The following is a 15,702-nucleotide window of genomic DNA, read 5'->3' as shown; positions in this document are numbered from 1 at the left end:
GGGGGTGTTTGAGTTGACTATCACATTTAAAGGCCCCACGAGATGAGCTAAGCACAGAGAAGACATGGATGGTTCAACGAGATCCAAAGGCTCCCAAGAAAAGCCCATCATGGCTCTTAAGAACTTGCTTCCACCCTCTTCTAGCCTAATGAGCACTCTGAGCTCTTGGAAACCTAGTGCTATTGAGGAAGAGGTAACTCCACACCCTCCCCTAGAGCACCTCTCTTCTAAAGATTTTTAAATATGTTTATGCTTTTTATGTTTCATAATTTTTTCAATCAAAAAACAAGGTTGTCCCAAACTTTTTTGGTCAAACCATTTCTAAATTTTTCCTCTATTTATAGACTAATATTTTCTATAGCTCCATATTATGTTAAACTAACCTAAATTTTCAAAAGAAAGTGGTTTCCTTTAAAAAAAACCCTACATTCTATGGATGGTTCAACGAGATCCAAAGGCTCCCAAGAAAAGCCCATCATGGCTCTTAAGAACTTGCTTCCACCCTCTTCTAGCCTAATGAGCACTCTAAGCTCTTGGAAACCTAGTGCTATTGAGGAAGAGGTAACTCCACACCCTCCCCTAGAGCACCTCTCTTCTAAAGATTTTTAAATATGTTTATGCTTTTTATGTTTCATAATTTTTTCAATCAAAAAACAAGGTTGTCCCAAACTGTTTTGGTCAAACCATTTCTAAATTTTTCCTCTATTTATAGACTAATATTTTCTATAGCTCCATATTATGTTAAACTAACCTGAATTTTCAAAAGAAATTGATTTCCTTTAAAAAAAAAAACCTACATTCTATAATTTATATATTCTAAAATATTTTGAAAGTAAAAAACAATAATTAAATTTGAACATAAAAATATAAAAGAAATATAAAATTTATTTCATAATATTGTAAATTAACATATAATTTTTCAAAAATTAAATAAAATATTTAATTATATACTATCGAAAATTTTAAAAATAGAATAAAAAAAGATATCAAAAAAATTCAAATACACAATAATAAATTTAAGAGGAAAGCACATAATTCTGAACCCACCCACCAAATGTCAAGAAAGAAATATTAAAAGTAAACTTTTTTACATGTAAAATGTCAAAGACAACGATTAGCACTTCTTTGTTACATTATAAAAGTAAACTAATATAATTAGTTATCCAACTATAAACCAATTCCAATGTTTTACTTGGAAAAATAACATATAATTGGATTATTTGATGTAAATTTTAATATTTTTAAAAAAACATATCATCCACTTCTGAGCTTTTTAGACAAAATATTCCCCAGTTTTAAAAGAACTTTTCGGAAGATACTGGATTGGCTGATTTGCTGTAAATTATGTTAAAAGTCGAAATATAAAAATGAATTCTTTAAAATACTTTATTTAATAGTATTTAAGTTTACATAATTTTAAATAATATTATAAAAATTATAATTATAATTATAATTTAGAAAAATGATATAAAATTCCAACCACATTTAAATATAACAACCAAATCAACCAAAACCCATTAAAGAACAATGAGATTTGAGTAACAAACACTTTCAACATTTTGAAAATTAAAAAACAAGGGTGTAGGAAAAATCCATTTCAAAAGAAAAACATATTCTGAAAACAGATAAAATCCATATCTCTTTCCTATAAGCACTTTGATATCAATACAGCCATTCATATGGTCCCTTGTTCCCAGATAAAATTGGTCTAAAATTTGATAGGAATTATTTATGGAATTTTGCTTTTAAGATTTTGATTAATTTTAAATAACTCAAATCATCAAATTTTCAATTAATTTTAATAAGTCAAATCATCAAATTCTGAAACCTCCTCAAAAATGGAATGATTTGAATTACCCATCTAGAATACCCTTCTCGTACATCAAAAGAAGTATAAAATTCCTCCAATGTATTGAATGGGTGTCTTTTACTTATATCAAATATGCATCATTGTAAATGCCTTTTGCATTGATATCAAATAGGTACAGATTGTTTTCAAAGGCCATAATTTTTACCTAAATATCAGATATGCATAATTGTTAACTGGAAGCCTTTTACATAAATATCAAATAAGCACCCTTCTCACTGTAATCCTTTTACATAAATGTCAAATATGCATCTGTTCTTGTCAGTGGAATGAACAAAAGTGGAATATATTAGCCACCATGTCAGTGGAATGAAGAAAAGTGGAATATATCAGGCACCTTTTGCATGACATATTTGCCTCACAGTACTAGGTAACTCAATACAAGAAAAAAAAATATGGAAAACGTCAGCTATCTTACACAGTATGCATAAGAGATTTGCCTCCATAGCAGTAAATAATACAAGAACGAAAAAAGAAAGAGACATATAGGTATAATACACTGTTCAAACTACGAATAACAAGATGCATCATCATCATCATGCAATAAAATTTCATGCAACTTTCAAATGATTGTCAGCTTGCAACCAATAATAATGGTTACTGAATTTCTACCCTCTTCCATTCCAAGCGTTAGGAGGGAAAGGCCAGCTACTACGATTTACTCTATCCATTTAAGATATCAAGATATCACCATGTCAGCTTGCAATTTATAAGTATGGTCACGGAAATTTTCCCCATCTTCCATTCTCAGCGTTGGAAGGGAAAAAGCTAAAAACTAGGCCAGGTAATGTAATTTAGTCTCCATTCATTTAAAACATCGCCATAACCAAGCTACATATAGATATCGTCCTAAATGTAACTGTTTTTCAGGATGAAAATACCCATAAAAAGGTTCATATGTGGCTGAAATTCAATTTTTCTTCACAAAAATGCAATGGATTCCCCCACACCACACAAACACAGATATATATAGAGAAAATGATAGTTAGATCGTTGAATTCCATTTAATTTTACTCAATGGCTTTCACTCCAATTAGTGAATTTGAATCAGTCATGAACTGACAGCATTTTCATGGGGAAAGCATTCTATTGTGCTCTGTTTTCTTTTGGGTTGTAATAAAAAACAGAACTTTCAGTGGAAATTCCAGTCAATTATCTCTATCTTTACATTTCATACACAAAATTAAATACAAGATGTCAGAGAGACACTAGTAAACCTTTAATAAATCATTGACTTAATGTAAATGTAATACCAAGATTGTGAAAAAAATGGAACTGACAAACAGAGTTTGAGGCTTAGATTCGAGATTTTTTTCAATTGAAAAATGAAAGAAGATACAATAATCGCAACAGCAATAGATCTATATCTTTGAATCAGCATAGATCAGAGATAAGAGCTCAATGTCTGGATATTAAATCTAAGGCTAATACATCTAGATCCAGAGGACAGCTCTCAATTCGAATAAAATCAAATGAAAAGTAATAAAAGTTATTTAGAGAGGAAAAAATAAGCCTAACAGCCAAAAGCCCTAATTTAAATAGCTTCCCCTTCTTTTCACTGAAATACACCAGACCATTCACTCAACCGGAGATCCAGAGATCGAATCTCACCTAAGCCCTGCGGACTTTCTGATTTGGTTCGAATACATACTTAATAAGCGATTCCTTGATGGGCAGGAGTTCAGGGAACTCATTCTTGAGCTTGCTGGCATCCATCTCGTTATTGCTTCTGGCAGCCACGATGACCTTGGCCTGCTCCTCCAGGGTGAAATTCTTCCAAGTATAGCTCGGATCGATGTAGTCCCTGTACATCTCCAGGATCTCGTTGTGGCTAACAACCCCAGGGTTCGTGAAATTCCAAATTCCTGTCAAATTCCTCTTTGCCATCTCTATGGAAATCGGCAGAAGCTCGTCGAGAATGGTCATGGAATTGGGGATGTTGACAACCTTTTCATAGCGGGAGATCTTGGTAATGAAGTTGCGAGGGTTCGACAGATCTGAAGAAATGGGCATCCTCACTCGCAGAGTGCACACGTTCTCGAAGTTCTTCAGCAGATCTTCAACCTGCAAAATAAAAGTAGACAGATCAATGTCAAAACCAAAGAAAATCAAAAGCAAAAACGAAAACTTTAAAACGGTTTCTTTGTGAGAAAGATGTCACGGGTTCGAACCATGGCCTTCGTCTTAGAATAGTAAGATCCCATGAAATTGGGCGTGTCCTCTTCCTTGAATCCGATGCCGCTGCCCAGGGGGTGCTTCTCGTCATACTCGAAAATGCAACCCGTGGCGTAATTGATGAGAATGAGGCCGTGCTGACGGCAAAGATCGGCCAGGTTGAGCGTCCCGACAACATTGGCTCGAATCGTCTCAACCTTGTGGGATTCGCACCAGTCCACGTTCGGGCGCCCGGTGACACCCGCAGCATTGAAAACGTGTGTGGGCTTCACGGCCTCGATGTCTTCCTGAAGCTGAGATCGATTCTCCAGGCGCCCCTTGCCGAACTCGAAGGCGATACCCTGCGCCTCACACAGCTTCCCGATCTCTCCCCCGATCCAGCCGGTGCGCCCGTATATCAAGAACTTCAAATGCCCGTCCGTCCCGTTCTCAGCAGAAGCCACCATTTTGATGAAGGCAAATGAGGTGGGCGGATCGAGCTTGCGATTCTCAGGTGGGTTCTGTCTCGCCGAGAAGATGGGTATGTCCCGAACGAACACCCGTATAACTGAACAGGGTTCTAGCACCGCAAGCACAATATATATATATATATATACACACATAACAGGAATCATTTGACCACCGGAGAGGCCCACCGCACCTATTCGCTAGAGGCGAGAAGACCAGATAAACGTCCTCGACCTCAATTTTAATTTTGCCACGGAATTTTTTTGGGGAATTTTTTTATTGAAAGATATTTTTTCAAAAAAAAGTTAGAATAATTTCGATTATGGAATTTTATCTTTTTACTGTGATTCATTTGTAAAAAAAATATTTCAAACGTTTTAAGACAGAGTAAATAACTAACAATTTTATTTACAAAATGAATATAATAATAATTTGTTTATTTTTTAATTGAGTTAAGAAGTTTATTTTACAGAGGTTCATTTTACAATCCAGAATGATGTGTAAGAGTGTCTATCCCTAGTCAAAGTTGAAATTTTGTTTATACCAACCAAAATAAAATTTTAAAAAGCCTAAAAATAAAAAATAATAAAATTTTAAAAAGTTTAAAAATAAAAAATAAAAATTAAATGACTATACAAAACCTTTAAATAATGTTGGCTCATAAAATTAGATTTTTCTGGGCCCATTTGCATCTGAAGAAATTAGATCTCTATGGACTCAGGTTAGATCTTTATTTAAAATGAATCTATGCTAGTCTATTAAATAAATAATAAAATAATCTTAAAAATTTTGTACAATGAAAAAAAAACTTAAAATATACTAATATTAAAATATTAAGTTTAAATATCTTTTTATCTTTAAACATAATAAATGTCTTGATTTTATTAAATTTAAAATGTGTTATGAAAAATCAAGTTTAAATATTTTTTTAATTAAAAATTATTATATTTAATTTTATTGTAATTTAAATATATATATATATTTCTAAGTTGTTTTTCTATTGTATTAGAATATTAGTGGAAAGTAGGTTTTGTTTAAAATCACAAAAATATTAGAAAGAAATCATATAAGTGTAATTTGTAGATGTAGATTTAGAGAAAACAAAACCTTCTAATTCATTCAAGATGGAAAATTAGATATAGTCAAACCAAAATCAAGACTTGCCTATGATGGAAAACTAAACCTACAAATACAAAAATTGCTTGACATAACTCACATATGTCTTCCTTAAAAGAAACTAGACCTAAAAGGTACTTTAGTTTGTTATCGATTGGTTTTCAAAGTAGCAAACTATCTAACAAAGGAAAAAATTAAAAACATGCACAAAAAAGGAGTGGTGTGACCTACATCCGTCGAGGACAATTAGACCACGATAAGGGTGTGTTGAGAAGATCATGGTGCCTATATAGTTATTCTTCCTCCATGCTTCTTAATTAGTCATGAAACCAAGGTGATCAAGAAGTTAAGAAGCAGTTATGTTTCTCAAGCATCTCTAAGCATGCACAAGTTTCTTTCCAATCTTGATCTTGAGTTCAGGGAGCTTGGGCCACGAAAGTTTTCATGTGTTAGTAGAGTTGGGTAGTATCCTTTGATATTTGGTTTCCTTGGTTCGAGTTGAACCAATGCCTACAATGAAGGGTAGCACACCGACCTTAGTTTGGCTTCTTTCCTAGAGAGTTGTAACACCCACCTCCCACATTTACCCAAGTTAATCAATCCACTAGCGTAAAAATGTGACGAGAGGCTATGATGATGTGATTCAACTCCCCATGTACAGTTAAGGAAGTGGAACCGACAAAACAAAATCATTATGACCTTCCACACATGCTATAGAATCTTTAGGAGCCAACTAACCTTTCCAGGTGACCAACCCCTGAGACAACTTGACATTTCACTGATTTGGACCCTTAGACGCTCCCATGACAAGCCATGCATGAGAATGAGGCCTTCCAATCGCTCCCACAACAAGGCATGCCAGCAACTGTGGACTTTTTCAGCTAGATTTGAGCCAACAACCCCAGATTTTGTGTCACTTATTCAGGCCCAGGACTCAGGGCACTTGCCAGAACTTCATGAAACTTTTAAAAATGATAAATAACAATGGAAAAAGGCTACTAATACAATGATTGGTACAAGTACTTGATCTAGCCCCTACTATCCATGATAGGCATTTTGTTAAACATGTCACCAATATGTAATTTATAGGTCATAACAACCGATCTGAGCATAGGGGTCTCATACTTATCTGAGATTCGTAAAGAAGCATTTTAGAGCCATACATCAAGTGTTAGGAAACCAGCTCACAAAATGATAGAAAAGATAGATCAACGCCTTATAATTTAGCCTCTTCGAGGGGTAAGCCTCCTTTACATTACACAAATAAACAATTATTGGATGATACAAATGACTAAACCTCCCTTCTATATATAGGAGTCTAAGGGGTCATAATATAATCAAGCTGACATCACAGTAATAACATAAGGGCACAATAATAACAATAGTGGGTTTCTATGGGGCACAATAATAACAATATGGGGACAATAGGGGCAGAATAATAACAATAAGGGATACAATGACAATAGTAATGGGGGAATCACTAGTATTATAGGGACCTAACATGCCCCTCTCCTTCCAAAAAGCGTTGTCCCCAATGCTTGAGTAGTTTTGGATGCTTCTATATAAAATTTTCATCCTCTCATGTGGAATCTTCAGCGGATAAGTTCTTCCACTTGATGATATACTCCGAAATTGATCGATTTCGTAGCTATCGAGTCCTTGTTTCTGTGACTGCTTCCTGTTCCAATATGATTTTTCCTTCCTCATCAAGTTCTGGCAATATTGTTTGAACTAGGAGCTTGTCACCTATAACCTTATTTAAACATGAAACATGGAAAACTGAGTGCACTCGGGAAGCTGCAGGAAGCTCCAATTTGTATGTCATAGTACCAATCCTTTGCAACACCTTGTACGGACCATAATACTTTGGTGGTAATTTATTATCATTCTTAGCTTGCTTGAGGGACATTTTTTTATATGGTTGTAGCCGTAGGAATACCCAGTCACCTACATTAAAACTTCTTTCATTGCGATGTTGATTTTCCTGTTGTTTCATTCTATTATGTGCCAACGTGAGGCTATCCTTTAAGAGTTGGAGAACTTATTGTTGATGCTCGACGTGGTGTTCCACTGCTTGAAGCTTAGAATTTTCTCTTAAATATGATGTGATGGATGGTGGATGATATCCATAAAGTGCCATAAATGGGGTCATTTTTGCTGCAGTATGGAAGGAAGTGTTATACCACCATTCAGCCAGAGGCAACCATTTGACCCATTGGGTCTGTTTATCAGATACAAAGCAATGAAGAAATCCTTCCAAACATTTGTTTACTATCTCATTTTTCCCATCAAATTGAGGATGATAAGATGAGCTATGAGTTAATTGAGTACCGAGACAAGAAAATAATTATGTCCAAAAATTTCTAGTAAAAATGGGATCTTTGTCGCTTACAATAATCTTTGGGTTTCCATGTAGCTTTTGAATTGTTTCCATAAATGTAGTAGAAATTGTACTAGCTTTAAATGGATGTAATAATGCACAAAAGTGTGCATACTTGGTAAGTCTATCAACTACCACCATGTGACACTCTTTTATTTGGACTTAGGTAAAACTGTGATCAAATCCATTGAAACCTCCTCCCAACGTTGGCTTGGAATGGATAAAGGTTGTAACAGACTTGGGGTCTTAATTGTTTCAACTTTATTTTGTTGGCAAACCAAACATTTCGCCACAAATTCTTGAATATCCGATGTAAGGCCATCCCAAAAAAATTTCTTCTTAACCCTGTGGTAAGTTTGTAAAAGTCCTGAGTGCCCTCCTAAGGGAGAAGTGTGCAATTCCATAAGAATATTTTGTTTGAGTTGGGAATTCTTACATAGGTATAAGCGATCTTTGTACCATAATGAATCATTTTTCCAGCTAAATTTATCAGATGTACTGGGATCTTGTTGTAACTTTTGAATGAGTGCCCACACTTCTTTGTCATTCTTCCATTCATCCCTTGCTTTGTTTATCCAATCTGGGTAAATAGATGATTTCGATGTGGGAACCTCTAGCGAACATAACTGTGCAATTACGCCTCATTGTTCCTTCTTTAGAAGCTTTGTCATACCATTAGAATTGATTATCTTTCATGGTTTCCCTGCAATACCCCTTAATTCATTTTTCCTCCACTTGCAACCATCACTTGACACTCTGGTGTTGGATATAGGAAGAAATTCAATTCCTTGGCTATCTTACAATGAATAAAAGTATGGGTACTTCCTAAATCAATCAACATTATTACCTTTTTCTTCTTGATATGTCCTTCTATCTTGATAGTTTGAAGAGTGGTAATTCCAGCCAATGCATTACAATATATGGTCGGATTCATTTCCTCTTTATCTAGGGTTTGTTCCTAGAGTATATCCTCTTCTTTTGACATTTCTTGTTCCTTTTCTTCCTCCTCTTCATAATCTATGTAGAATAATTTCATCTCAGCTCACTTATGACCTTTAGTGTATTTGCTATCACAACTATAACAAAGCCATTTTTCTCTTTTTTCTTCCAATTGTTGTGGTGTCAACCTTGTAGGTTGTGGAAGGCTAGGGGCAACAACACTTCCATCTTTATAGTTGTGAGTGGTAGGCTTCCTGGTTGCCATACTTTTGCTTTCCATTTTTCTTGCTGACCTGAATGCCTTCTCCAATGAATCAGGTTCCCAAATATGAACCTCATGTTGGATATTATCCTTTAAAGTCCCTATGAACACATCAATCCTATGCTCCTCTGGAATATCTTTTACCCTTACGTTCAATTTTTGGAAGTCCTCAATGTGCTCCATCATTGAACCCTTTTGTTTGAGATTTATCAATTGGCTAAAAAAGGTGTTTCTTTTTGTATCCTCATAATATGCTATCATTTCTTCTGTAAAAATTGCTCAAGTGACAATTTGTTTACGAGAGCTAAGCCATTGATACCATACAAACTGATTTGGTTCCAAATATAAAGTTGCAATACCTGCCTTTTTTGTGTTTTGCATATTATGGAGATCGAAAAATTGCTCCATCTATAGAATCCATGTTTCGGGATCCTTTCCATCAAACTTCCTCATATTGATTTTTGGAACATGGTGGGTCTTCAATCCAACATTGGAGTCTATGAAATCATGATTAACATTTCTTTTGTTCTCATCATGAATTTCCTTTACTACCCTTTCACCATTAGTAACCATTTATTGTAGCAACTTATTCAAATTTATCTTCAATTCTTCCATCTTAGCGTCCATGCCATTCATCTTAGCTTCCATGCCATCCATCTTAGCTTCAATTACCTTTTGTGAGAGTGAAATTTGTTGTACTTGGTCTTGTAATTTTGATATATCATGTTGCATTTCTTCCTCTTCTTCACGAGTCATGCTAGAGCTTTCAGGTTTTTTACCAGGTATTTCCATTTTCTTTTTTTGGGGCATCAATTAATGCTAATAATTCTTCACTATTCCCTTTGAATTCCTTCAAAGTAGTTTTTCAAACCAACCTTATGCAAAATTTAAAAAAAGCTACACACTTTTTTTTCACTTTGTAAGAGCTCGATATTGAATCTGTTGTATCTTTATAACTGTGGATCTTGAATATATAAAATCATGTCCTGCAGTAGCCCTTTGAGTCCTCTTTCTAACCTCGCAAGTCTGATCAAGATTGGTTTCTCCAAGGAATAGTTATGCCAAATCTCCCATGCTGACCTGATTATAGTCTAATTGAGTAGAGAGAACTTGTGCAAAGTGCCACGTGTCACCGTTTCAACCTGAGTACCTGAAACCGATATACAAAAAACTACAGGCCGTCCTCTTTCTGAAACTTCTTACGAAAGTTCAATCTGATGCTCATAACAAAAGTTGTGACGATTTTCCCCAGGTCACATGTTTGGAATGTAATTTGGGAGTCTCCAAAAACCTTAACTTCCTCAAATCATATCTCCGAAAATATAGTGTGACAAGCTCTGAAATTTGGACCCAAAGTTTAGAATGATTTCGGCTCAAATGGTTTTTTTTTAGCTTCTGAAACTTCACGGAAAAAAAAAATATAGCGAAAATCCCACGATGACCTGTTTGGAGCAGCGAAACCCTAGAATCCAAAGCTCTCATACCAAATGTTAGGAAACCAGCTCACAAAAAGAGAGTAAGATAGATCAACGCCTTAGAATTCAGCCTCTTCGAGGGGGAAACCTCCTTTACATTACACAAATGAACAATTCTTAGATGATACAAATGACTAAACCTCCCTTCTATATATAGGAGTCTAAGGGGTCATAATATAATTAAGCCGACATAACAATAATTACATAAGGGCACAATAATAATAATAGTGGGTTTCTATGGGGCACACTAATAACAATACGGGGACAATAGGGGCACAATAATAACAATAAGAGATACTATGACAATAGTAATGGGGGAATCACTAGTATTATAGGGACCTAACATCAAGTCTGTCATAAAAAAAAACTCATAACCATCATATAACCAACAAGGATATAAAAGCCATAAGAATTGCATAAGAACCAGTATATTTACACATGAAATACCAAGGAGAAAGGGCTTTTATTAATGAATGCATAAGTCAACCAGGTCCGAGACTTCCACGAACCACCTGACCATAGATTGGCTGAACCAAATTGTTCTTTCATCCAATCACCCACGTGCCATATTCCAAGCATGAATGTGGGACTCACAACAAAACCAATCCTAGTTTCCATAGGCTTTAACGCAATCCCCACTGGATCATTAGGCCCTAAACAAGCATGCATGCCACCATATTTCTCCACCTACATCATGAGGAATTTGTCTACCTCGTAGTCTTTAGGCTTTATTGTATATCTCGCCATTCACCGGTCAAGGATTCCTAGGCCCAATCGAGACTCCACCCTCCAAGATTTACCATATATCTCGCCATTCACCGATCGAGGATTCCTAGGCCCAATCGAGACTCCACCCTCCAAGATTTACCGTATATCTCGCCATTCGCCGGTCGAGGATTCCTAGGTCTGATCAAGGGCACACACCTTTAGACTTTACCGTATATCCTGAAATTCACTAGTCAAGGATTCCTAGGCTCACCGAGGTACACAAAATCCGGCTTTACTGCAATCCCACCATCTCTGATCCAGGGATTCCTAGGCCTTGTGTTCTTCTCCAAAGACCACCTCACTTAGTTTCAAAACCATCCAAGAATTCATCTTAACCAAATAAAAGAGAACCCATCACACCATGGCTATTCGGAAATGGAAAGGCAAGGTTGAAAATCACTATCGCACCTAGCTAAACCCATGCCAATGACAACAATAGAACCAAATACTCACATGCATGTACCATGCATGCCAAATCTAGCAAGGAGATCACACATGCAATTTGATACTTTCAAGTAATCTCGTTGTAGCTACTTGACCTTGCTCTTCCTTGCATGCCTTCTTTTTCCTTCCTTTGCTTTCTTTGATCCAATGCTAGAGTGATCCAAGAATGCTCTAAGTATCCAAAAGTGAGAGAGAGAGAACAGAGAGAACACCAAAATTGAACTAACAAAAGGTACCAACTGATCCTCAAAGCCTTTTTATTAATGAGGCCTCTATTTTATTCAATTTTCCATTATTCTCCTTAATTTTCCTCCTCACATGCAACTTGTGAGCTTTCACCTTCCTTTTCTCCTAATTTCCATTATTTTCAAAATAAAATGCCAATTAATGCCTCATGTCTTCCCAAAGCCTTTTCTTTTGGCAATTTCCTTAGCCATAATAAACCAAATGAACACCCACACTAGGATGTTTTGCCCAACACTCAGCTTGGAATATGTGTCCCATGATCTTGGTTATTATTTTTCCTTTATTAACTTTATTACATGGATTTTTGACCAGGGTTGTTACAAGAGTTCTCGAACCTCGAACTTTTTCTTCTAACAATTGCACGTGACAACGTTGACCTTGCGAGGTGGAGCGAAGGAATGCTTATATGCATCCAAAGCATCTACCTCTTCCTTGGTACACTGTGGAGGAATTTTATAGAGATAATTCCCTTATGGGTTGAACTATATGCCATGAGACTAAAAAGCCAACTATTCACATGGACCTGAGAGAAATTGACAAGGATCAACATTAGAATGCCTAGATTTTAGAGGAGATTAGGAGGTGAATGAGGGTAGTCGTCCCTAATAATTTCCCTAAATACCACAAATGAAGCATTAATGGCATCATCATAGCAAAGAGTGGGTAGGATTTCATCCTAATCTACCTCACTTCTCTTCCTCATTTACCTGTCCTCCCCATCATTTTGAGTACCGGTGTTAGTGCCCTCCACATGCTTCTGCATTGAAACTCTTTATACCTTGTCATTGCAAACCATTTGAAACCATATGATCTCCTTGCAAATGTATAGGATTGCCACTAGTGGGTTGAAAGAAGATGAGAACTAAGTTTGAAGCCCCAAAGTGAGAGGTTGTCACCATTTACTATATCCCTCTCATATGCTCTTACCACTCAACATGAAAAGTATTGTAATTTAAATACATTACAATATATAAGTCATTTTTATTAGGTATTGTTTAACTATTATACATTTTGGAGTTTTTTTTGTTGAAATATGGAAATACAATTTTTTGTTAAATCGTGATGTTTTGTTATTTAAAATTAGTTTCTCACTACATATATGGATTCAGTATAGTGAAAAACTTCTAAAGTAGTCAGATTGTGAAAATTCACAACTCAAACTTGTTATTACAACTAACCTTTATAAAATTCTAAACAAATTCGACCAAAAAATATATTAAAATAATATACTCTAAAATATATAACAAATACAATATTCTTAAAATATTTTGTCATATAAAGTATTTAAAATTACTAATAATAATAATAATAATAATATCTATTTTTTAAGATCACAACCAAGCGAGACCCCAAATTGGTGTATGAGACTCTCTTGTTTGTGGGACAAAGGACCCGCCTCCACGTAGCGATTTGATTGCTAAGTCTATGAAAGCATACATACTCTACCCCCTTTGGTTTTGAATATGTGATCTCTTAAGAGGAAACACATGCTCTTAACGGCTAAGCCCACTCCAAAAAAACAATATCGTTAACTACTTGAGATTTTATTTCATATTTATTATTATGAATAATGTTGTGTGTTTCGAAATCTCGATTGGAAACTTTTTATATTCATTAGCACGAAGCTTTTTATGAATATATAAGAAGTTTTCCGAGTTTGTTCCATATTTAGTAATAATAATTATTTGTTAGTTTGAAGTTCAAATAGTAGAATAGATTTTTATATTTATGTAGTTTTTAAGTAAAAGATTTATTTATTAGTCGTAGTTTAATTTTAATATTAATATTTTATGATTTCGTAAAAGTTGGGATATTATTTGGGTGGGTATTTACTTTTCTTACTTTTATTATTTTATGTCAAATATGTTTTTTTTTATAGAGTTTTTTAAGTATTTCTAAGTGCACGAGTTATTTATCGATTTTGATCTCGAATCTATGGAGATTGGGTCACGAAAGATTTGATGTGCCACTACAACCTTAATATCTTTTGTTATTTGGTTTCGTAGTTTGGGTTGAACCAAGGTGGGCAATGAAGGTAGAACATCAACGTTTAAGTGTGCATTGGTTTCTTGTAGATCTTGATCTTGAGTCTATAGAGTTTGGACCATTAAAGTTTGATATGCTAGTATAATTTTAATATTTTATTATTTAAGTAGAACATTTATTTATTATTAGAAGTACATTAGAAGTACTTTAGGAAGCAAGTCTAAGGTTTTGCAATAATGTATTTTGGAATTAAATCTAGGTAGATGAGAGAACAAATTATATTCTTAACCAATTGAACTATTAAACTAATTGAACTATTAAACTAAGATAAAAAATAAATTAAATGTTATTAAAAATATATCATTTTATTGAAAGAGTTTGAATAATGATAAAAAAGGATACTTGTTTTTTCATAAATAATTTTTAAGCAGAAACTGACTCTTAGTTTGGAGTAAAACCTATAACCATATAATTAGTTAAAAGTTCATTTTCCTCAAATATAACAAAATAAGTTGTGGTTCAAGATTAAAAAAAACAAAAATAAAAATATTTTTCTTTACAAAATAAGTTGTGCTTCAAGATAAAAAAAAAAACAAAAACAAAAATATTTTTCTTTAAAAACTATCAACAACAAATTATTTTAAATAATCATTTTTTTAAACAATAATAAATCAACTTACATTCATAAAAATAACTAATAATAATTATCCTTGCTTGTGACTAATTAATTTAAAAAATTATAATAAAATTTATACATTAAAATATAGAATTCTATTCCAATCAAATTTTACAATTCGAAACGATATTTAATATATATAAATTTATACATCTAAATATAAAAATTATATTCAAATCAAATTTTACAATTCCATGTGATAATACACTTTTTTTTAGAGTGCCCCGAGTACAACCACATTAGATCTCAGTTTCATAATCTTTGTGGCAACACTGACCTTCTTAGCATTTTACAATGTCAAAATTATAGTGAGCTTGGGAGGTTTCTCTCCAAGCTTTTTGAACATAGAAATAAAATCTTAAATCAAACTAAATAATTTGTTTCTTTAGATCCGATAAACCAAATTTTGATCTCAATGAACGCTAACCATCATCATTATCTCCACAATCCTTTTAACAAAATTACTTATTTATTTAAATTTATTTTTGATTTAAATTTACTTACCTTCATTCCATGAGCTATATGCGGTGGCATACGCTTCAGGTTCGGGTTTTGCTTTTGAAAGAGGATGTGAGGTCAAAGTGCCATTTGTTTTTGAAGGTTGAGGACAGCGAATCTTGGGTGTACGGGTAGTTACATTTTTTTAAATTCATTTTGTTGTATAATAAGAGTTGACTTATTGATTTAGAGTAGAATCATAGCTGTTACGTGGTTGTTTCCTTAAATGTATATGTTAATGGTGTTTCTTTGAACATAGAAAAAATAAATTTGAAAAGTAATTTGTATGGGAATATGCTTGGTTTTGCATTTATAAAAGTAGTTATGTTTTAAAATATTGAAAGGAAATTATTTTTAAAAGGTAATTTGACTATGTGAAAATATTTAAAAGAAGGTTTAGAAAAGACTCGTAAAAAACAAAAT

The 15,702-nt window shown here is 34.0% G+C and overlaps 1 protein-coding gene across 1 annotated transcript; it reads right to left on the bottom strand.

The window, feature by feature from the left end:
- Window positions 1-3,155: 3,155 nt before the first annotated feature.
- Window positions 3,156-4,618, bottom strand: LOC149195578 (bifunctional dTDP-4-dehydrorhamnose 3,5-epimerase/dTDP-4-dehydrorhamnose reductase-like). The gene is made up of 2 exons (XM_089405364.1): window positions 4,039-4,618; window positions 3,156-3,931 (listed from the first exon to the last, which is right to left on the bottom strand). The coding sequence occupies exons 1-2, from the start codon at window positions 4,486-4,488 to the stop codon at window positions 3,479-3,481; spliced, it is 903 nt and encodes a 300-aa protein (XP_089261490.1). The 5' UTR covers window positions 4,489-4,618; the 3' UTR covers window positions 3,156-3,478.
- Window positions 4,619-15,702: the final 11,084 nt, after the last annotated feature.

Source organism: Pinus tabuliformis, chromosome 2_2, assembly GCF_031772625.1.
Source record: "Pinus tabuliformis cultivar Carrire ecotype Pingquan chromosome 2_2, CPIR1, whole genome shotgun sequence".
Taxonomy (NCBI): Eukaryota; Viridiplantae; Streptophyta; class Pinopsida; order Pinales; family Pinaceae; genus Pinus; species Pinus tabuliformis.
This window is presented reverse-complemented; position numbering and strand designations above follow the sequence as displayed.